Raw genomic sequence first — 22,549 nt, forward strand, 5'->3', positions numbered from 1 at the left:
CTCACTACAAATATACCTTTGAAGAGTAAAAAGGCTGATTTTGGGTAATTCAAGGGCTATAATTTTGAAATGCCTCGGACAATTTGGCTAGTTAATCAACTTGGCCAAGGAGTTATAGTCACAAACATTTGGTTCAACTTTGGTGAAGATCGGATGAGAAATGATTACGTGGACAAGAATAAAAAGGCTGATTTTCGGTAATTCAAGGGCCATAATTCCAAAGTTCCTGGCCAAAGTTATCAAACTTGACCAAGTTCTTATGGTCAAACACATTTTGTTCAAGTTAGGTGATGATCGGATGAGAAATGTTCAACTAAGAGTGCGGACAAGAGTAAAAAGGCAGATTTTTCTGTAATTCAAGGGCTGTAACTCCAAAGTGCCTTGACCGATTTGGCTCATTATCAATCTTGGCTGAAGTCTTATGGTCAAACACATTTTGTTCAAATTTGGTGAAGATCAGATGAGAAATGTTCGACTTAGAGTGAGGAAAGCTTTTTGACAGACACACTGACACACAGACTGGAGTAAATCAATATGTTTCCCACACCACTGTGTGGTGGGAGACATAATTAGGGCAGTACCTCTTATTATTCCAAGGGGTATTCACTGAAAATTTACTGACTGAATAGCGAACGTCCGTGCAGGATGATCTTGGTCTGCACTGGCCTCGAAGGCAGAATCACTTGCTGCCAGCAGGCTGGTCTTGATCTGCACTGGCCTCGAAGGCAGAATCACTTGCCGCCAGCAGGCTTAATGTCTATATTATTGATAGAAGTTTAGTTTGTGTTTTAATGGAGTAAAGTATAATTTCAAAAGTGTTTCTAATATTTTATTAGTTTAAGTGATATATTTTTGTCAAGCCATTAAAAGCCAATTAATTGTAATATGGCAGAAGAAGCTTTATTATGCATGAAATCTTACAAGATCTGTGAATATAGCATGATAAATACATGTAACCAGTTTATATCAAAATCATGGCAAGATGGCAAAACATTTCCGATTTAATACCCTGTAAGTAAAAACACCCACAATTACTATGTATCAAAATCGCAGAAATTGCTTTTTGTCGGAGAGACAAATTAACATGAAAATGTTTTGCCTTTCACAATACAATATAACAATGACAGAAAATATTATATTGTAAGGACAAGGGTCGAGATCTTTAATAAAATTTTCTAGGTGTAAATATCTATGTTGTTTCTAACAATAATATTCATGTGACTTCCTGTTTCTCAATTGAAAAGCTTGTAAATCAAGAGATTTTGGATTTCTGTTACATTTTCAGTAATAATTACTTGGATTTTGCCAAAAGTATTTTCTTATATTTTGCTTATGTAAATGAGAAAAAAACTGCACTCCATGACAGAAATGAAATTTGTCCTCCAGGACATTACAAGATGTACATTTACGTTCCTCAATATATATATATATATATAACAGCATGTGAAGCAGTCTACTATAGGCCTATATATTTTGTCAGTCGAAAGGGTCACATCTCTTGTATTACTCTCACCACAGCAACATCACCAAAGCCAAAATTTGCTGAAACATAAAAAAATTTATTTCAGTTTTCAAATTATTACATGTCTTTATTTAAACTGAGAAGCGCAACTCAAACAAACTGGCATCTGGCTGATAATTTAACCAAATGAGCCGCGCCATGAGAAAACCAACATAATGGCTTTGCGACAAGCATGGATCCAGACCAGAGTATGCGGATGCACAGGCTGGTCTGGATCCATGCTGGTCGCAAAGCCACTAATTTGGTTTTCTCATGGCGCAGCTCAAATGGTCATACATTTCTATCACACCGCACTTAACTGTTCCTATTTATACTTTAAAATAGAGCTGTAAGCCCTTAAAAAGAGCATGAAACCTGAGCTCCTATGCAGTATGAGGTTTTCAAAATTCATGTACAATTTAAAAGTCTGAGACCACAGTCTTGTCTGTGTATGTCCAGTTGTAGAGGGTTCCATAGAAATAGTAATGATAAATAATGTAATCATCAACACTTGACACATTTTAAAATATCTTTTTTTAGCAGCTATTGGTTTAAGTGTTATTTCAAATATAATTGCGACTAGTAAACAAGAGGTGTCCCATTTCAATACCTTGATTACCAGTGTTTGCCATCGTTCGCTTCAATGAATACAGTATATATGGATACTGTGCAAAGTTGTCGTAGTCGCAGTTTCCTGATCCTTCCATTGTTACAAACCAGTAGTCGTCGTTAGGACAACCAGCGAAATTGTTAGAGACATACCAATGTCTTGTCACAAGGTGAAGTCTGAAAACAAATGTGGCTTTATACAAAAAAGGGATCCATTATATGAGTTGCAGCTTAGGAAAAAATTGAACTTTCTGAAACATTCAGCAAATGATGGTCTTTTGTGGTATTGACTCAGTCTGTTTCTAGAAAACCCATTGTGATTTGAGTACTGCATACTACAGTTTAAAATGATAACCTTGTTCTACAATTCAAAGTTACTGCTATCACATGTTTTGTTTAACAAGAATTAATTTTGGTTTCATCACAACAATTCCAGAGTTTATGGTAATATAAAGTTTTAAAAGTTCTAAAATGAATTGAGTTGAAGTTAAAACTATTAACGATCAGGATGAAGAGAAAGATTTTATTTGCAAGTTTAGCTATTCGCACACTTTTTATCTATGAAATCATAATTTTTTAATTGGTTTTATGATATTTATGTTTCTTACACAGAGCTTGGGTCGTTTATGGCAAAAAAGTTGTATTTCGCCGAAGATGTAAGATCTGTGTAACTAGAATCAATTACTCTGCTCTTGTCAAACCAGTTATCCATCGTGCTATCAACAGCATTGAACAACACCCAGGCAACCTCTTGTCCATCTTTGTAGATTGAATATCGGACCTTAAATAAACATGATGATCTAGCTCACTCAGCTCAAAAAGGTATAAAAACACATATGACTTTGAAATTAGCCATGCCCACTTACAAGCCTTGTTTTCTGCAAATCAAATATTGTGAAACGGTCTATTGAATAATCATTTATTCCAATATCTACCAATACTTATAGAGGAAAAGAGCCCTATCCTCTGGTGGCCTTATTTTCCCAACAACTGCTTGAACAATTAGGGTAGACAGTCTTGCAAGAAACATTTCTGTGGAAACTGGGAATGCTGATACAGAGGAGAATGTTTCACTGTATCCTGGCAAGATTGTGATAAACAAGCACCATACCCGGGATACCATATTTGTTGACAAATCAAAATGACTTGGACAAATTTAGAAGAGGATCACATAAAACATACTTCTGTAAACAATGCAATCAAAACACCATTGATTTTCTAAATTGCATTGTTTTTTCAAATTGGCTAGCAGTTTCCACTATATAAATATAGGGTTGTTAACAAATCAGAATGAATCTTGGTAGATTTTCCATAAGAAAATGCTTGGAAAATTGAAGCAAAGGCATAGAAATAGTTGCTCGGCTCACGTTTTAGGACAACCTGAACTATGTTTTAGAAAGGTTTGGACTACATATTTTAATTAAATATATGATATGTTAATGTTTTGCTGTAACAATAATTGCATTCATTTATCACTGTGGGCGTGTATTAAGACGTGTCTTTTTACTAAATATGTAGGCAACTGTATGTATGGTAACTGGAGTCTATGTATCTAATTTAGAAAAGTAACTGGTAACATTAGATGATATAAAGCAAATGTATAAATTGTAAATAGATCTGGTAATTGTTCAATTATGATTTTGTATTTAGCTTTTTTTTAAATAAGTTTAATACAAATTATTAAAGGCAACAGTAATTGTTAATGGCAACTTTGATGTTATTTCCATTCTGTAACTTGACTTTTTCTGCAAGGTTGGTTGCTTTTTAAAATTGCACTAAATGACAAGAAAATTACTTTTAGAAACCTTTGAAATTTTCTGTTCAGACCACGTGTCTATCCGTGGATCTCTGTAGTGAAGTGTGCAACCATCTTTCCTGACATTTCGGCATCCTACATCGTTCGTTGCCCCATCTCCAGTTGTCCATGCTTTCACAGAGTCTTTGCCAATACCAGTTGTTGTTCGAAACCATATGTCTGTTATTGGCAGTTTCCAGTTAGTTCATTGCATTATATATATTTTTTTAAAACATACTTTAACATAATAATTCTAACAACATAACAAACGGGGAAAGCCGTATCAACACAATGATATTCAACCAAAATGTATTGGTTAATTCAGATACACATATGATTTAATAATCTATTTACATGAATGTCTTAAGTGACAAACATCAGCAATGTGTATACATTTTACCCGTACATGACAAACATATACTTGTAAAACCTAAAAGGATTATGTGGATCATACAACTCTAATTTACATTTTTCAAGACTAAGCCTGTAATGCACACGTACACACGTTGCCTCCTTTAGTTTAGATTTCAATGTCGAAAATAAAAGGGACTGTATACTCACCAATACTTCGAGATGTTTCAGAATTCCAACATTTTATTCTTTCAGGAACCCCCAGATTATAATGAATGTTTTCTTTAATTTAGTTCCCAAGTTCATACTTTTACAAAACTGTCTACAAAGCCTCTGCGGTGTTGATTTGATACATTTTATATTGAAACAAGTTGCTAGGAGGGTAAATAGCTAATTAATTCTTTCTACGAATATGAAATTCTAAACTGAATAAATGGAACTGTAAGGATACTAAATAAACAAAACAAGAGGGCCATGATGGCCCTATATCGCTCACCTGAGTACCATTGCTTTAACCAAAAAGAAACAAGAGGGTCATGATGACCCTGGATCGCTCACCTGAGTAATATGAGCTACATGTTTCAAATGTCAAACTGATAATAAAATATTAAGAAAGTCAGTAGATAACATTCATGGTCCATAAAATTCAGTTTTACGATTTGTGTGCAAAACTGTGTAAGTCATCAAAATTTCAAGGCTGTGTCTTAAAAAACAAGTAAGTAGGTCAGTAAGTCAAGGTCACAATCAAGTGACATCATATTACTTGGGGTCATCAGGTAATTATAATTAAATAGTCTTGGAAATAAGATCAGATGATTTTTTAAGTATTTTTCCTATATAACTCACATAATAACTAAGTGACCCCAGGGTGGGGCCTCTTTTAACCCCAGGGGCATAATTTGAATAATTTTGGTAGAGGACTACTAGACAATGCATCATACCAAATATCAAAAGCCTAGGTCGTATGATTTCTGACAAGAAGATTTTTAAAGCTTTTTCCTATATAAGTCTATATAAAACTTGGGACCCCCAGGGCAGGGCCTCTTTTCACCCCAGGGGTACAATTTGAACAATTTTGGTTGAGGACCATAAGACAATGTTACAAACCAAATATCAAAGGTCTAAGAGTTGTGGTTTCAGACAAGAGGATTTTTTAACTTTTTTTCCTATATAAGTCTATGTAAACTTGCGACCCTGGGGCAGGGGCATATTTGACCCTAGGGGGATAATCTGAACAATCTTGGTAGAGGACCACTAGATGATACTACATATCAAATATCAAAGCCCTAGGCCGTGTGGTTTTGTACAAGAAGATTTTCAAAGATTTCCCTATATAACTCTATATAAACCATGTGACCCCCGGGGCAGGGCCATATTTGACCCTAGGGGGATAATTTGAACAATCTTGGTAGAGGACCACTAGATGATGCAACATACCAAATATCAAAGCCCTTGGCCACGTGGTTTTGTACAAGAAGATTTTCAAAGTTTTCCCTATATAAGTCTATATAAACCATGTGACCCCTGGGGCGGGCCATATTTGACCCTAGGGGGATAATTTGAACAATTTTGGTAGAGGACCACTAGATGATGCTACACACCATGTATCAAAGCCCTAGGCCCTGTGGTTTTGGACAAGAAGATTTTTAAAGTTTTTCCTTTCGGTTGCCATGGCAACCAGAGTTCTGCATGGAATTCAATTCTTTGAACATTTTTGAAAGGGGTCTACCAAAGGATCATTCCTGTGAAGTCTGGTGTAATTCTGCCCAGTGGTTTTCAAGAAGATTTTTTTAGGAAATATTGATGGACGGACAACGCACGACGGACCCCGGACATTGAGCGGTCACAATAGCTCACCATGAGCCTTTGGCTCAGGTGAGCTAAAAAAATAAGCCATTTATATTAACATAAAAGGGAAGTGATAAAAAAAAATTATTGTAAGTGAACAAAGTAAGGATCTGCCAAATAAAAACCAACAACACCGAAATGCAATGCAAATGCAGAGCAACATACACACAAAACAAATTCATATGACCTTTGACCCCTAAGTGTGACCTTGACCTTGAAGTGAGCCATCCGAAACATGTGCTCTGCACATTGTTCCGATGAGGTGAACATTTGTGTCAGGTTTCTTTGAAATCCTTCAAGGGGTTCAAAAGTTACAGAGCGGAAGGGAAATTGCTAACCAACAGACAGACAGACAGACGGACACCGAGGTGATAACAGAATATGTCCCTTCGGGTGTATAAAAAGGAATCAAGATCTTATGGGCATAATGGTGATACAAGTTGTGTGCAAGTTTGGTTAAAATCAAATCATAAATGAAGCTGCTATTGTGCAGACAAGGTCAAAATAGCTAATTTTGGCCCTTTCAGGGGCCATAACTTTGGAACCTATTATGGGATCTGGCCGGTTCAAGAAAGGAACCAAGATCTTATGGTGACACAAGTTTTGTGCAAGTTTAATTAAATTCAAATCATAAATGAAGCTGCTATTGTGCAGATAAGGCCAAAACAGCTAATTTTGGGCCTATCAGGGGCCATAACTCTGGAACCCATAATGGAAACTGGCCAGTAAACCAAGATCTTGTAGTGATACAAGTTGTGTGCAAGTTTGGTTAAAATCAAATCATAAATGAAGCTGCTATTGTGCAGACAAGGTCAAAATAGCTAATTTTGGCCCTTTCAGGGCCCATAACTTTGGAACCCATACTGGGATCTGGCCAGTTCAAGAAAAGAACCGAGATCTTATGGTGATACAAGTTTTGTGCAAGTTTAATTAAATTCATGTCATAAATGAAGCTGCTATTGTGCAGACAAGGTCAAAATTGCTAATTCTGGCCCTTTCAGGGGCCGTAACTCTAAAACCCATGACGGAATCTGACCAGTTCAAGAAAGGAACCGAGATCTTATTGTGATACAAGTTGTGTGCAAGTTTGGTTAAAATAAAATCATGGAACCACTGTCATGCCAACAAGAAATTGTTGACGGACGCACAGACGACGGACAAAGGGTGATCACAAAAGCTCACCTTGTCACTATGTGACAGGTGAGCTAAAAAGAGTTCCAATACAAGCATAAATTTAATGTTTTTAAGTTAGACCAGTTTACACTATTTTACAAGTAATATGGAGAAATAAAAGTGCTTACTGTTAGTGTCTGTCCCTCCGCAATCACACTCACAAGAACACTTGGCTCTGGCTTGGTTACATTGTTCACCTGCAATGCCAAAATCCCATTAATCAAGAAACAAATGGGCTGTAAGTTAGGATAATAACTATGAATCTGAAAAAAATTACAGCTACATTTCTCCTATATTTACTGTGTGACTAACTCAGAAGATACTTTTTCTACGCATGTTACCAGTTAGTCTACACGTGAAATTTTATAATAAACCCTGCTTAAACTTATTGGATCATTTTGTTTTAAAATTAGCTATTGTTTAAGAAATAATATATCTCATCCAGTGATTTGTCGTTGAATAAATCATTGTTTGGAGTTCAGATGCGAAGGGATTATATCACGAGGGCACATCTGATAACTTACTAACTCTCCCTGCATGGTCTCTCATACCTTACTTTTCTTTTATCACATTGGAATATAATTTTCAAACACCATTGCTACTAATTAGGTCACTACCTCTGCAAAGGCCTACTAGCTTGTTACCATACCTCAATCAAAAAAGAATTGTTCCCATTATTCTTTACTAAACTAGATGCTGCATGCCCATGGGCAGAATGTCAAGCAAGCCAGCACATGTGGCCTCTGGGTGTGACCTTGACCTTAGACCTAGGATCCTGATTCTTGCGCATGACACTCAATCTCATAATGGTGTACATTCATGCCAAGTTACATCAAAATCCCACCATGCATGAAAAAGAAATGCTCGGACAAACTTCAATTTGACCTTTGATCTCCAGCAGGGATCATCCTACAAGCGATTTGAGCGATATCGTTGCTTTAAAGTCGGCCACTTTGCCTAATTATCGCCTCCGGGCGAAATCCAAATCGCCGAGTTTTTCAGCGAGTTATTATCTGCTTACTTAAAGTTGTAAAACTTTATGCATATTCTAGGTTAAATTATCGATAAATCCATAGTCAACCCTGCCTACTCGCCTGTCAAACTTCAGCCAATCGTAGCATTAATATCTCACAGTGTCAATCAATAATACTGTAACCCGCCACCATTTTGAAAATTTTCAGTCGGCGTGTAAAAAGCCGGTAAACTTAACGAGAGCATGCTGTTATGCAACAATTGCATATTATTCTTTCATTTTATTAAAGATTACTTCAAAATTTATTTCAATTACCATGATTACGGTCAATTTCTGTAAATGAATTGCTTGGGTACTGTGGATAAAAAATGATTTCGCGGACGTCAGAACTGCCGTACAAAATATTGTAAAAAGATCGCCATTACCTACGAGTTTGGTATTATTTTCGAAAAAATAAATGACTTAAATGTATAAATCCGAACAAATTGATGCAAAAATCAGGATTTATAAAAGCACGAGGCTCGAAATATGGCGTTTTGATCGTGCACCTGTTAAATTACGAGTTTCGGACATGTAAATTTCGGATAAAAATTTAAGACGACTTTTTCATAGCTAAGTTTATACTTTATTTAGAAATTCATGAAAATGATAATGCAAAAATCAATTTCCTTAAATAATTACTGTTTATAAGTTACAGCTAGACCCACAGAAAGTGGATATATATAGGCAGGAAACTGAATGCTATGCCGATTCTTCTTCTTAAATTCCTCAACTTCTCCCTAAATTCTGCGGAGGGAGAAGTCACTTCTCCCTAAAATTTTGACCTAGGATGATCCCTGTCCAGCTGTGACCTTGACCTTTAAGATAGGAACATGGGCTTTGCACATGAACCTCTTTCTCACTGAGGTAAAGATTCATGCCAAATATAAACAAGATTGGTCCATGCATGATAATTTATGGTCTGGACAAATTCAGAAGGACGCATGGATGCACACACATACACCAACCCGCCAAAAGGGATGCTTATATCGAGCTACCTGCAAGCTGGCTTGACAACAAGAGCTGTCAGTGGACAGCGTGCTCGACTATTCTCAGTGCTTGATAGTATAATATAAGCTATGAGTAAAACTTTAACATTACAATAAGCATATTCTAAGTCGAAAAGGGGCCATAATTCAGTCAAAATGCTTGATAGAGTTGCCTCCTCCTTTTTACAGACTGGGGTCATGATGGTCAACAAGTATGCAAAATATCAAAGCAATATCTCAATGGACTTTGAAAATATTTGGGGTGGTATGCAAACTTAACATTTGTGTGACGCTCATGCTCACGCCGACGCCGGGGTGAGTAGGATAGCTCCCCTTGAGCTAAAAACTCATTTAACTCATCTTAACTCTCTACTTTTTCACTTAATCCTTTCACGTGGCCTATGATATCTGATTATGGTTCTCTGCTGTTGGAACCTCAGTTTTCACAGTAACTAGGTCCCCTGCTAATTCATGAATTCCCCATAATGTGAGGTCTTTGATATTAACAATTCACAACTGGAACTTGTTCTTACAGTACCAGTGCATCCTTCAAATATCAAGTCAGTGGTTCCCCATTGAGAGACTGAGATTTAATTATTGCTTTCCCAAACGCACCTAAGTTTCTTGCTAATGCAGTGGTTCCCCATTGAGAGACCTTGAAATTGGATTATTTATGATGAAGAATTCTTTCACTGTCTGTAATTATGTCTTCAAAGAAAAACACTAAATCCTGCTCATGTTTAACTCTATCTGTTTTATCAAAATAAGATTTACCTATTCTAAAATGTTAGTGTTTAGCCTTTACACCATTTTTTTACATTCTCCCTCACTGCAGCAAAAGTTTCTATAAAATACATGCATTGCCTTCATATTAATCTGCACAATTTTGTAAGACTGATTTGCTGACAATTTCCCTAATTCATGTAGTTTAGGAGCCCTCCCTTTATCTTTACAGATAGTAACCAGTTTATGTTATGTCACAGGGTGAGAAAAATGTGCAGCGGTACCAGGACTAGAACCCAGGGCCTCAGAAAATAAGTCTGATGGATGAGTCCATCAGTATTTTCCTTAGTTTTAACCAAGAAATTCTGCCCAGTTTCCACAAGGACATCCCTCTATCAACAGTCACTAGTTACCAACCTGTACAGCTACCTGTTGCTGCTGTGCCAGATGTACCAATAAACGTTTCTTGTCCTGTTACGGTATATCTTCCTCATCCGAGTCATCAACCAGACCATACTTTAAGAAATATTTCACCTGTAAAGAGCAAATATCAGTTCTTAACCATACTAAAGAGGGATTCTTAAAAACTTTAGAAACCTGTCTATTTCTAAGTCATATGTACATCTACCAGTTCAGTATTTTTGCAGAACTTAATGGCGATTCAGAAGTTCTTTAATTTTTAAACTTGAACTCCGAATGATACATTTCCCTTTGACAACTTGTCCAAACACACTAAGGTTGAGAGAGAAAAAATGTTTTGTAAAACACAAATCATAAGTCAGACTTGCATAGTATAAATTTTTGGTTGCTCTCCCTCTTGACCAAAAAAAGAAAGTTAGTTTATTTGTTTTGGGTTTTTTTTTTTGTTGTGTTCAATCACTGACATGTTTTAGGTCATATAGCAACATTCCATTTTTGATAGTGGTGAAGGAAGATTGGGTCATTGTTTCAGGCATAAGCCAACTCAAGGATATAACCTTCTTTTGTAAGCCAGCTTAGTTATTGTGTAATTTTAGTAACTTTAGAGGAATATAGAAGGCTACAAGTAGTTAAAGTAATACCCTTAGTGAGATTTCTAACAGAAATGTACATCAGTAAAAGTAATAAACACATCTTCAAAATAGTACAGCAATATACTCAAACACCCAATACCCTGTCAATAAACATGGCACTGGCTTTAAGAGAATTCTCTTCTTATCTTATCTTGTCATTGCCTTCAACTTCTCAGGACTCTGTAAAATATCAATAAGTAAGATTAACATAACAGTATTTTTATTTATTTTGAGATCAGTCTGTCAAGATCACAGTGATATCGAACAGTAGAACTTTTCTTTCCAAATAACTAGAGAATGCTTTGGTCTAAGATCACATTTGATGCAAAGGTCACTTATCACTGGTAAATGAACCATAATTATTAAAACATCTTAAGGCATAAGTGGTAGACAAAGGGGTAGAGCTAGCAAACACTCCTATTTCCAACAAGGCTTGAAGTAACAGCAGTGGAGCCCATAATCAAAGTAAGCTGATCTTCCCAACTATGTTTTTTTTAACCCTTATGCTACTAAATTTACAAACCTTTGTCTCCACAAAGCTGTTTAAACCAAAACAGTAATCTTACGCCAGCAAAATTAAACAATTTTATATTATTCTTTATTTTCCCCTGATGCCATTTTATTTCAATTATATTTCAGTAATACATTTATATACAGCAGCTTTATTCTAAACTTAACCTTCTATCTGGTGTATCCATCTGATCAGAGATGCCTTTACTTCTGATGATATTCTCAGTTTCTGGAACATCAGCCTCCTGTCTTCTGTTCATGGTATGCAACAGGAGAGGACCTTAACAAAATACAAGGTCCACATTTAATAAATCTGACTAAATTAAGGCATTTATGCATGCTTGTACTAAACAAATTGCTGAAATTCAATAAACTTTGTAACATCAAAACTTCTCAGCTGAGGAAATTCTGCATATGAAGATTTGCATCCTTGAATAATCAGCTGGACTGAAGGAAAACTGACAATCACCAACCAGATTTCACAAGGATTTATGAAAACAAATGGTATCGTTAATGTGCATGTTCACCTTTGAGTTTTGTGTTTGTTTGGTTTAGAGCAACACCAACACAAATTAGTTCAAATGGTGACTTTTCCAGCTTTTGATGGTGGAGGTCCAGTGGCATGGTCGGGACCTTGGGCAGAATCACCAAGCTTCTGTACACAAGCTGGATTGCTTACATAAGATAGTCTGCACTCACATTAAGACAGGGCAAGAGATTTTAGACACAACCATTTGACCACATATGCTCCTCTTTTTTTTATTTGATCCCTTTTTATGGATAAAATCCTTTTCCAGTTGTTAGCATAACTTGGAGACAAAATACAAACTAATTCTCTTCTTCCCTTATGTTTGGTGGTTCACCACTCATAGATGAGGCTCTGCTCGGGTTACTTGAATATTGTCCCACCTTTTTAATTGTCAGTTTCTTAACACTCTTCCTTGGCTGGAATGTGTCGCTTCCAAAACTGAAATCATCTTCTTCCAAGCCTTCAAATATCTGAGACTGCAGTTACTGAAAAATATCAGATATTTAACACTACAAGAGTGACTCAGTGCAAGTATTTAAAACACATTTTCATAAAAAATCATAAAGTCATGCTATATTTTGTTTTACTGGTCAGAGAAATGTATATGAGGACACACATGTCAGTGTTTTCTATTGTAAAACAGCTGAGAAAATAAAACAAAGGAGTATTTAAGAAAACTCCTTTCCCTTACACACTAATTTTGCATCATGCAAAGTAGTCTCACACTTCAAACAAGAGGGCCATGATGGCTCTATATCCCTCATCAGAGTTGATCTGGCCTACTGATCTAGTTTTTGACCTTACATGACCCAGTTTCAAACTTGACCCAGAGATCATCTATACAAACATTCTGACCAAGTTTCATAAAGACTGGGTCACAGTTGTGGCCTTTAGACTGTTAACAAGTTTTTCCATTGATTTGTCCGGGTGACCTAATTTCTGACCCCTGTGATCAAGATTCGAACTTGAATTAGAAGTCATCAAGAAAAACAGGCTGACCAGTTCTCAGAGTTTCAAACTTAAACCGTGGAATTTTGAAAGTTAACAACATTTTCCTTTGATCTGGACTACTGACCTAGTTTTTAACCCCACATGACCTACTTTCAAAACTAACCTAAAGATCGTCTATTCAAACATTCTGATTAAGTTTCAAAAAGTTTGTGTTACAACTGTGGACTCTAGAGTGTTAACAAGCTTCTCCTTTGATTTGACCTGATGACCTAGTTTTTAACCCCACATGACCCAGATTCAAACTTGACCTGGAGGTCATCAAGACAAACATTCTGACTAAATCTAATGAATTTCCAAGTTAAACTGCGAACTCTACATTGTTAACAAGATTTTCCTTTGATCTGGCCTACTGGCCTAGTTTTTAACCCCACATGACCCACATTCAAACTGTCCTAGAGATTGTCTATACAAACATTCTAAGTTTCATAAAAAATGGGTTACAACTGTGGCCTCTAGAGTGTTAACAAGCTTTTCCTTTGATCTAACCCGGTGACCTAGTTTTTGACCCCACATGACCCTGATTCAAACCTGACCTAGAGATCATCTAAACAAACATTCTGACCAAGTTTCATAAAGACACAAATGTGGCCTTTAGATTGTTAACAGTGTTGACAGAAAACGCACAACCTATACTGCCAATTTCAGAAAAGCTCACCGAATGGGTAGTAAATGGGTAGTACTACCCAGGTAGTAAATGACGTAGCTGTCACTAGTGATCGCTGAGAGGGTAATTTGATGATGCTTGTAGTTCGCTCCACCCAAACGTATATTTCTATTGGTTGCTGTGGAAAACAACCTTGTAAAATGTTAGTTACAAAAGTGAAATATTGCGGGAGTTTATTTCAGGATAATCCTGCATGATCATTACAATATATTTACGTGCATGTACACATACGCAACATATACACTTAAAACTATTTACATTATCGATCTGAACTGTCTGAAGATCGACATTGATGTGTATGATTTGTATTTATAGCAACTCTTCACAAAATACAACACAGCTGGTTTCATGTATTTATTTTGAATTGATGTATCTAGTCTTCGTATTATATCTATGGATGTCAGTCATGGATTTTTTTTCAAACGTGGAAAATACCGCTTATTATCGATGTTTGTTTCCACATTGAACTATAAGGTTCTTTATGATGATTTTGCTTTCAATTGTGACAAAACAAACTTGGCAATATTTATTTAAAATTACATGCAGTATCTTTTTAAAATACAACTAAAAGTTTTGTCCCTAGAATCGTGAATGTCTGGTAATACCTAGTACATGTATGTATAATGCCTTTCTTCTATTTCAACATTTAGCCTGATTGTGGCAAGTGCTTCTGCCTTTGTGACCAGTGCAGACCAAGATCAGCCTGCATGTCCGTGCAGTCTGATCATGGTCTGCACTGTTCGCCATTCAGTTAGTATCTTTTTTGTAAGCACCCCTTTTAACATTTAATGGTACTGTCCAAATTGAAAGATGGACAAGTTCATTATAGAAATTTAGCAGGGCAAGGGTTAAGAGCGCAGCTTGCTGCATTTCGTTCTTGTTACACAGAGAATAGAAACCTAAGATCATGCACTAGATTTTGTAATAAAAATCTTTATTGTCCAGTTTAGATGTCATGTTGATTGCTATTTTAGTACGCCAATTATGACCGATGTCACTCTGTTGAACATGCTTTCAGGTCACTGTTATATTATAGCACTAAGTCTTGTTCACAGGCTCTCCAGCAATACATTTGAAATAACTAGGAGAAAACTATGATTTTTTCAAGCAGTAAACTAGGAAAATCTAAGAATACTGAAACAAAAACTAGGAGGTATTATCAGATAAAGTGTTACATTGCTGCTGTTGTTCTATCCAATTACCTTACATATAAGATATAAAGAAATTTTGACTGGGTGGGGGTGGGGGTTCACCAGTCTAGAATGAAGATATCACCGCCGAGAACCCTAGCGAGGTATTGGAGGGGTGCATTTACCAATATTAAAGGGGTTAAGAAATTTTGTTGAAATGCAGGTATGAAATGGTGGTCTCTGCTTCCATTTATTTGTGGCTGTACAGCCCTCATTTTAGGGGGTGGGGGTCAGGGGGTTCTACCCCTGGAAATGTTTGAAATACAGGCACGAAATGGAGGCCTCTGGTGCATTTTTAGGTCAAAATTTTGAGGTAGTTTTTATATGCTGTGATATTACATTTATTGTCTTTGTTATTGTGTTTTATGCTATTGATTTTTAACGCCAATAAATAAATAAGTAATGGAGTGCTGCAAATGAAAAACTAGGAATACTAGGAGCATTTTAGAAAAACTAGGAAAAACTAGGAGCGGCTGGAGAGCCTGTGTTCAGTTATTCCTTTCTTCTACACATATGTATCAGACAATTCTGTAAAGAGGGCAATGTGCACTGAGTGCGACCGAGTAAATCACGTGTAGTCTTGGCATTTTTTTTATTTTCATTTTTGCTTCAAAAATTACTAAATGGGGCTGATAAACACGCAGCCATTTTTCAAAAATCTAATACACATTTCCTTTCCTACGATGCAATGTAATCTGATTGTCAGTAAAAATACAAAGTGATGTGGTCACTATAATTATACCTCCATCTGAGTCTGATTACCACATCAAGTCTTCCAGGTTTCAAGTGGGTTAATTTAGGTTGCCTGGATGCTGTTTATTCCACAAAATGGAAGGCTCAAACCTTTGACCCTAAGTTGTGACCTTGACCTTGAGCCAACATGGCTGACTCATAAGTTCTGCACATCCTTTTGATGAGGTGATCATTTGACCCAAGTTTTATAAAATTCCTTCAAGGGGTTTAGGAGATACAGAGCGGACACAAAATGGAAGGCTAAAACCTTTGACCTTGAGTTGTGACCTTGACCTTGAGCCAGCATGGCTGACTCATGGGTTCTGCACATTGTCTTGATGAGGTGGTCATTTGACCAAAGTTTCATGATTATCCTTCAAGGGGTTTAGGAGATACAGAGCGGACACAAAATCGAAGGCTCAAACCTTTGACCTTCAGTTGTGACCTTGACCTTGAACTGACATGGCTGACTCATGGGTTCTGCACATCGTCTTGATGCAGTGATCATTTGACCCAAGTTTCATGATCATCCTTCAAGAGGTTTAGGAGATATGGAGTGGACACGAAAGTGTTACGGACAGATGGAAGGATGGACAGAAGGTCGGACGGAGACCATTCCTATAACCCTCCCCCTCCCCCCCACCACCACCACAAATGGTTAAAAAGCACATGTGATTCTGATTAAATGCATATTATGGTCAGATGGTACGATCGTTAAAAACTAGTATTTATGACAGGCAAAGTATAAGCAAGTTCACCTTTTACAAACGCTGTGAACATAGAGGTTCAATTTTACTATCACAGTTTTAAATCAAAAAATCTTTTGAGACATGTAAGTTTTATAGAATCTATTTTGTATTTACAACATAATCTGTAAAATACCAAAGCAAAGGATGGAAATCGATTAGAATTTCACTGGAAAAGTTTTCAATATGTAAAAATATATATTATTACATGTGGTATGCGATGTCAAGAATACTCAAGTCAAATGGAAAAAGTATAGAGATAACACTAAGCTGTCAGTTGATTCCATCGCCCTTAATTAACTTGAGAGTTCTATGTCGACTTCTGCCGTGTGATTTCTAGAATCCAAATTGTAGTACCCATCCATAGTCTGACTGCTCCCAAGTCGTTGTCTTGAAATCAATGTTACCTCTCAATGATTGTGTTGGGGGTACGGGTTCGAGCTTTCCTACCGACCATACTTCTTTATGTGAGAAAGTTGGCAGTTTCTTACGGAGATGATGTCTAGTACTGGTTCTTCCAAGAGTGATGCTTAATTAAGTAAACTAACCATCCGACATCAAGGAAGAATTGTTGAAATCTGGCGTTAAACCCAAGAAAATAACATTTCCATCGTGAGCAAGTTTCTTGGCAAGGAGACTTACTTGGTCATGAATCCCGAATCAAGTTTCAATTTGCTATTAAAGCCAAATGAAGCAACCCATCACTTAAGGTTTTTAACTTCATGAAGAATGGCTACATGACCGGAACTTGAATCATTGATACGTAGGACCTAAATACATGTTCAAAGTACGAAAAAAAATTTTCATTTAATTCAAGCATGTCTTCAGAATCGCATGTTTGCTGGATTACCAAACACACAGAAATGCTTAGAGCTATCACCTTTATAACCTGAGTAATGTATGTAAACAGGGCATTGATGTCTAAATCTAAAAATATAATTTTCAATATGAAAAGTGATGCCCATCAGGCTATGAATTACTACTGAAAACTTAGATCCCTGACCAAGCGATAACAAGAGGGCCAAGATGGCCCTAGGTCGCTCACCTAAGAAACACTCCGTAACAGTGTAAAACATGTTTGACCTAGTGATTTCATGGAAACAAATATTCTGACCAATTTTCATTAAGATTGGACCAAAAAATTGGTCTCTTGCGATAAAACAAGCATTTTCTTAGATATGACCTAGTTTTTGACCCTAGATGACCCATGTTCAAACTCGACCTAGATTTTATCAAGGCAATCATTCTGACCAAAATTCATGAAGATCAACTGAAAAATACAGCCTCTATCACATACAGAAGTTTTTTCTTTGATTTGACCAAGTGACCTAGTTTTTGACCTCAGATAACCCATATTCAAATTCGACCTAGATTTCATTAAGGCAATCAACCTGACCGAATTTCATACAAATCAATTGAAAAAAAAACAGTCTCTATCGCATACACAAGATTTTTCTTTAATTTGACCTAGTGACCTAGTTTTTGACCTCAGATAACCCATATTCAAAATCGACCTAGATTTCATCAACGCAATCACTCTGACCAAATTTCATGAAGATCAATTGAAAAATACATCCTCTATTGCATACACAATGTTTTTCTTCGATTTGACCTAGTGACCTAGTTATTTACCCCAGATGACCCATTTTCGAACTCGGCCTAGATTTTATCAAGGTAATCATTCTGGCTAAATTTCATGAAGATCAGTTGAAAAATACCGCCTCTATTGCATACACAAGGTTTTTCTTTGATTTGACCTAGTGACCTAGTTTTTGACCCCAGATGACCCATTTTCGAACTTGGTCTAAATTTCATCAAGGGTACCATTCTGACCAAAATTCATGAAGTTCAATTGAAAAATACAGCCTCTATCGCATACACAAGGATTTTACGTGATATGACCTAGTGACCTAGTTTTTGACCCCAGATGACCCATTTTCGAACTCGGCCTAGATTTCATCAAGGTAATCACTCTGACCAAAATTCATGAAGATCAATTGAAAAATACCACCTCTATCGCATACACAAGGTTTTTCTTTGATTTGACCTAGTGACCTAGTTTTTGACCCGAGATGACCCATTTTCGAACTCGGCCTAGATTTCATCAAGGCAATCATTCTGACCAAAATTAATGAAGATCAATTGAAAAATACAGCCTCTATCGCATACACAAGGTTTTTCTTTGATTTGACCTAGTGACCTAGTTTTTGACCCGAGATGACCCATTTTCGAACTCGGCCTAGATTTCATCAAGGTTATCATTCTGACCAATATTCATGAAGATTAATTGAAAAATACCGCCTCTATCGCATACACAAGGTTTTTCTTTGATTTGACCTAGTGACCTAGTTTTTGACCCGAGATGACCCATTTTCGAACTCGGCCTAGATTTCATCAAAGTTATCATTCTGACCAATATTCATGAAGATTAAATGAAAAATACAGCCTCTATCGCATACACAAGGTTTTTCTTTGATTTGACCTAGTGACCTAGTTTTTGACCCGAGATGACCCATTTTCGAACTCGGCCTAGATTTCATCAAGGTTATCATTCTGACCAATATTCATGAAGATTAAAGGAAAAATACAGCCTCTATCGCATACACAAGGTTTTTCTTTGATTTGACCTAGTGACCTAGTTTTTGACCCGAGATGACCCATTTTCGAACTCGGCCTAGATTTCATCAAGGTTATCATTCTGACCAATATTCATGAAGATTAATTGAAAAATATAGCCTCTATCGCATACACAAGCTAAATGTTGACAGACGACAGACGACAGACGACAGACGACGGACGACAGACGCCGGACATCGAGCGATCAGAAAAACTCACCTGAGCATTGCTCAGGTGAGCTAAAAATACACATTATTTTTTATCGACTTGTTACAAGGAAATCAATGTACATTGGTGACAGGAAAAAAATACTTCTAATGTATACGTGAAATGATCAGGAGAATTAATCAAGTTCAGTTTTACAGACATAATGTAATCAGTCCCATAATGTAATCAGTCCGAGTGCACGTAAAAATCGTCTGTTTTGAAGTCTGAGATATGGCTAAAAACTTTAATATCATCCATTTTAAAAGCCATAAATACATTTTCAGTTTAATTTGACTCGCGTCTTGGGCGGAGTTTATATAAATGATGGTTACAATATTAGCCACTCACAATAAAAAAATCGATATCAGTCAGTCACTAAATAAGTATGATGCAAACACTGAATCGGCGCGCTATTCTGAAACTGGCAGTATTTGCAAACTTTTATTACATTTTTTTAATACACCAATCCTTACATTGTCCTCTAAAATCATTTTTTTGTGTCTTTATCAAGGAAATATTTTATTACTACTTCATAATTTACTAACATACTATACCTCTGCCATAGGTCTTGGACTCATTTTGTTGATTAGTCAGAATGGCTTTCTGTGCCACCAGGTTTGTGGGTTTCAGAACATCTTACCGTTTGGACTCTCTTTAATGTTCCAGAAAAGTGGATAATCACCGTAAAGAGAATGTGTAAGTGCTAGCACTGTCTGCTGTAGCTGAGCTGTCTGGTTGACTGCAGCTTGATTTGCTGTCCTGTGGAAATTTAATTGTAATTACATGTATGTTATGACATATATCTGTTGACTTCTTTTCAGGTCATACAGCAACTTTCAAGTTTCGACAGCGTAAATGTAGGAAGAAAAGGGAGCATGTCAAGGCACTATTTATGCATAAGTGGACACATGGGTGAAACCATCAGGCTCCAGCAAGCCAACTCGATGATTTCCTTAGTTTAGTTTATACTAATTTGTTTTAGCTCAATTGTAATGAAAGCTTCAAGCTTATTGTAACCACTCTTGAGTCCACTTCCTGGAAAAACCAGTACTGGTGTCATATAAGAAGTCATGATGACCAGAGCAGGACTCTGTCCAAAAGATGTCAGAAGCAAGTCATTTGAAGTCAATGACTTTAACCTATCTGTTTGGAGGCATAAAATATTTATGTTTTTGTTTGTTACTTCAACATAAATGTCTGATGAACATAATTCACGTCACTCGTTTGTCACTCAGTGAAGAAGTGAATACAAGTTCATGCTCCTAGAAATACATTGAAATGTGACTAAATATAAATGTATGATCAATACAAACAAGAGACCCATGATGGTCCTGAATCGCTCACCTGTCCCCACATGACCCAGTTTTGAACTGAGTATGACATCATTTTTTCTATTATTTGACATAGTGACCTAGTTTTTGAGCTCATGTGACCCAGTTTTGAACCTGACCTAGATATCATCAAGATACATTCTGACCAATTTTCATGAAGATCCATTGAAAAATATGGCCTCTAGAGAGGTCACAAGATTTTTTATTATTTGACCTACTGAGCTAGTTATTGATGGCACGTGACCCAGTTTCGAATTTGACCTAGATATCATCACGGTGAACATTCAGACCAATTTTCATGAAGATCCATTCAAAAGTATGCCCTCTAGAAAGGTCACAAGGTTTTTCTATTTTTAGACCTACTGACCTAGTTTCTGAAGGCATGTGACCCAGTTTCGAACTTAGATATCATCAAGGTGAACATTCTGACCAACTTTCATGAAGATCCATTCAAAAGTATGGCCTCTAGAGAGGTCACACGGTTTTTCTATTTTTAGACCTACTGACCTAGTTTTTGACCGCAGTTGACCCAGTTTCAAACTTGATCTAGACATCACCAAGATGAACAATCAGACCAATTCTCATACAGATCCCATGAAAAATATGGCCTCTAGAGAGGTCAGAAGTTTTTTTTTTAATATTTGACCTACTGACCTAGTTACTGATGGCATGTGACCCAGTTTCGAATCTGACCTAGATATCATCAAGGTGAACATTCTGACCAATTTTCATGAAGATCCATTCAAAAATATGGCCTCTAGAGAGGTCAGAAGGTTTTTCTATTTTTAGACCTACTGACCTAGTTTTTGACCGCAGTTGACCCAGTTTCAAATTTGATCTAGATATAATCAAGATGAACATTCAGACCAACTTTCATACAGATCTTTTGAAAAATATTGCCTCTAGAGAGGTCACAAGTTTTTTTTATTGTTTGACCTACTGACCTAGTTTTTGACGACACGTGACCCAGTTTTGAACCTGACCTAGATATCATCAAGGTAAACATTCTGACTAACTTTCATGAAGATCCACTGAAAAGTATGGCCTCTAGAGATCCCATGAAAAATGTGACCTCTAGAGTGGTCACAAGCAAAAGTTTACGCACGGACAACGGACACTGCGCGATAACAAAAGCTCACCTTGTCACTTTGTGACATGTGAGCTAAAAACTAAGCAGTCATTCAAAAAATAATTGTACTCTGTATGTCAAACCAGGTTTAAATTGCCATATCTATAGTATCGCCTATAAACAATTTGTTTTAATTTACATTACAACTGCGGAAGGTATCTAGGAATAGATGCTTTGCATCCAGTACATATATATCAGTTTTAAATGATAATTATGTTGGATTCAACTATCTTATGTCATCATTATATATTTTTTCTTTGATAAGGTTATATGGTGGCATTAGAGATTTTAATAGCAGTAAGAAAAGCAAAAGGGGACCCTTCCCAGCAGTTTTTCAGGCATGGTTACCTTGGTGATCACCTGGTTTAGTATATTGACAGAACCATCATTATTCTGTTAGCCATCCAGACTTCTAACAGGAAATTCTACAATCCATCGAGGGGTTCCGAGTCCAGGATGGTGAAGGGCAAGTGGTTAAAAGTCAGTAGCCTTCAGTCATATATATTTAATATATGAAAAGTAGAAATACGAAAGATGAACTTATCGTCCAATAGTTTGGGAACTGTACTGCCAAGATCAGAAGCTGCACTACTGAATGACCCAAAATCTGGAAGATAAAACAAGAAGATATGTGTATCATTTTTTTCATCTTCTTTAACTTAATTCCCAACTGTCATATAAAGTTTCTTTGTTGTAGTATTCATTTATCTCTGGAAGTTATAATCAACACATCTGATTCCAGACATTTGAAATTACAAGACAAACTTACATTTTACATTGACCTCAAGAAATTAACAGTTTTTCATCACATCATCATATAAATATTACTTA

General features: G+C 36.5%; 1 protein-coding gene and 1 long non-coding RNA gene across 3 annotated transcripts in view; both read right to left on the reverse strand.

Moving 5' to 3' along the window:
- Nucleotides 1-816: 816 nt before the first annotated feature.
- Nucleotides 817-10,485, reverse strand: LOC123544905 (uncharacterized; the record flags this gene model as incomplete). The annotated part of the gene is made up of 6 exons (XM_053518358.1): nt 817-1,542; nt 2,112-2,287; nt 2,719-2,891; nt 3,916-4,085; nt 7,406-7,474; nt 10,419-10,485. Coding segments are annotated over 6 exons (708 nt in total), but the record flags the coding sequence as incomplete, so codon positions are not given.
- Nucleotides 10,486-10,542: 57 nt separating this feature from the next.
- Nucleotides 10,543-22,549, reverse strand: part of LOC123531898 (uncharacterized) — a 35,682-nt gene continuing 23,675 nt past the window's right edge. For both annotated transcript variants that reach the window (XR_008366237.1, XR_008366236.1), the window contains exons 10-13: nt 19,813-22,325; nt 12,473-12,577; nt 11,732-11,843; nt 10,543-11,233 (exon numbers count right to left, since the gene is read on the reverse strand). This is a non-coding gene — a long non-coding RNA (uncharacterized LOC123531898). The remainder of the gene's footprint in view (nt 11,234-11,731; nt 11,844-12,472; nt 12,578-19,812; nt 22,326-22,549) is intronic.

This window comes from Mercenaria mercenaria, chromosome 11 (genome assembly GCF_021730395.1).
Source record: "Mercenaria mercenaria strain notata chromosome 11, MADL_Memer_1, whole genome shotgun sequence".
In the NCBI taxonomy this organism is placed as follows: Eukaryota; Metazoa; Mollusca; class Bivalvia; order Venerida; family Veneridae; genus Mercenaria; species Mercenaria mercenaria.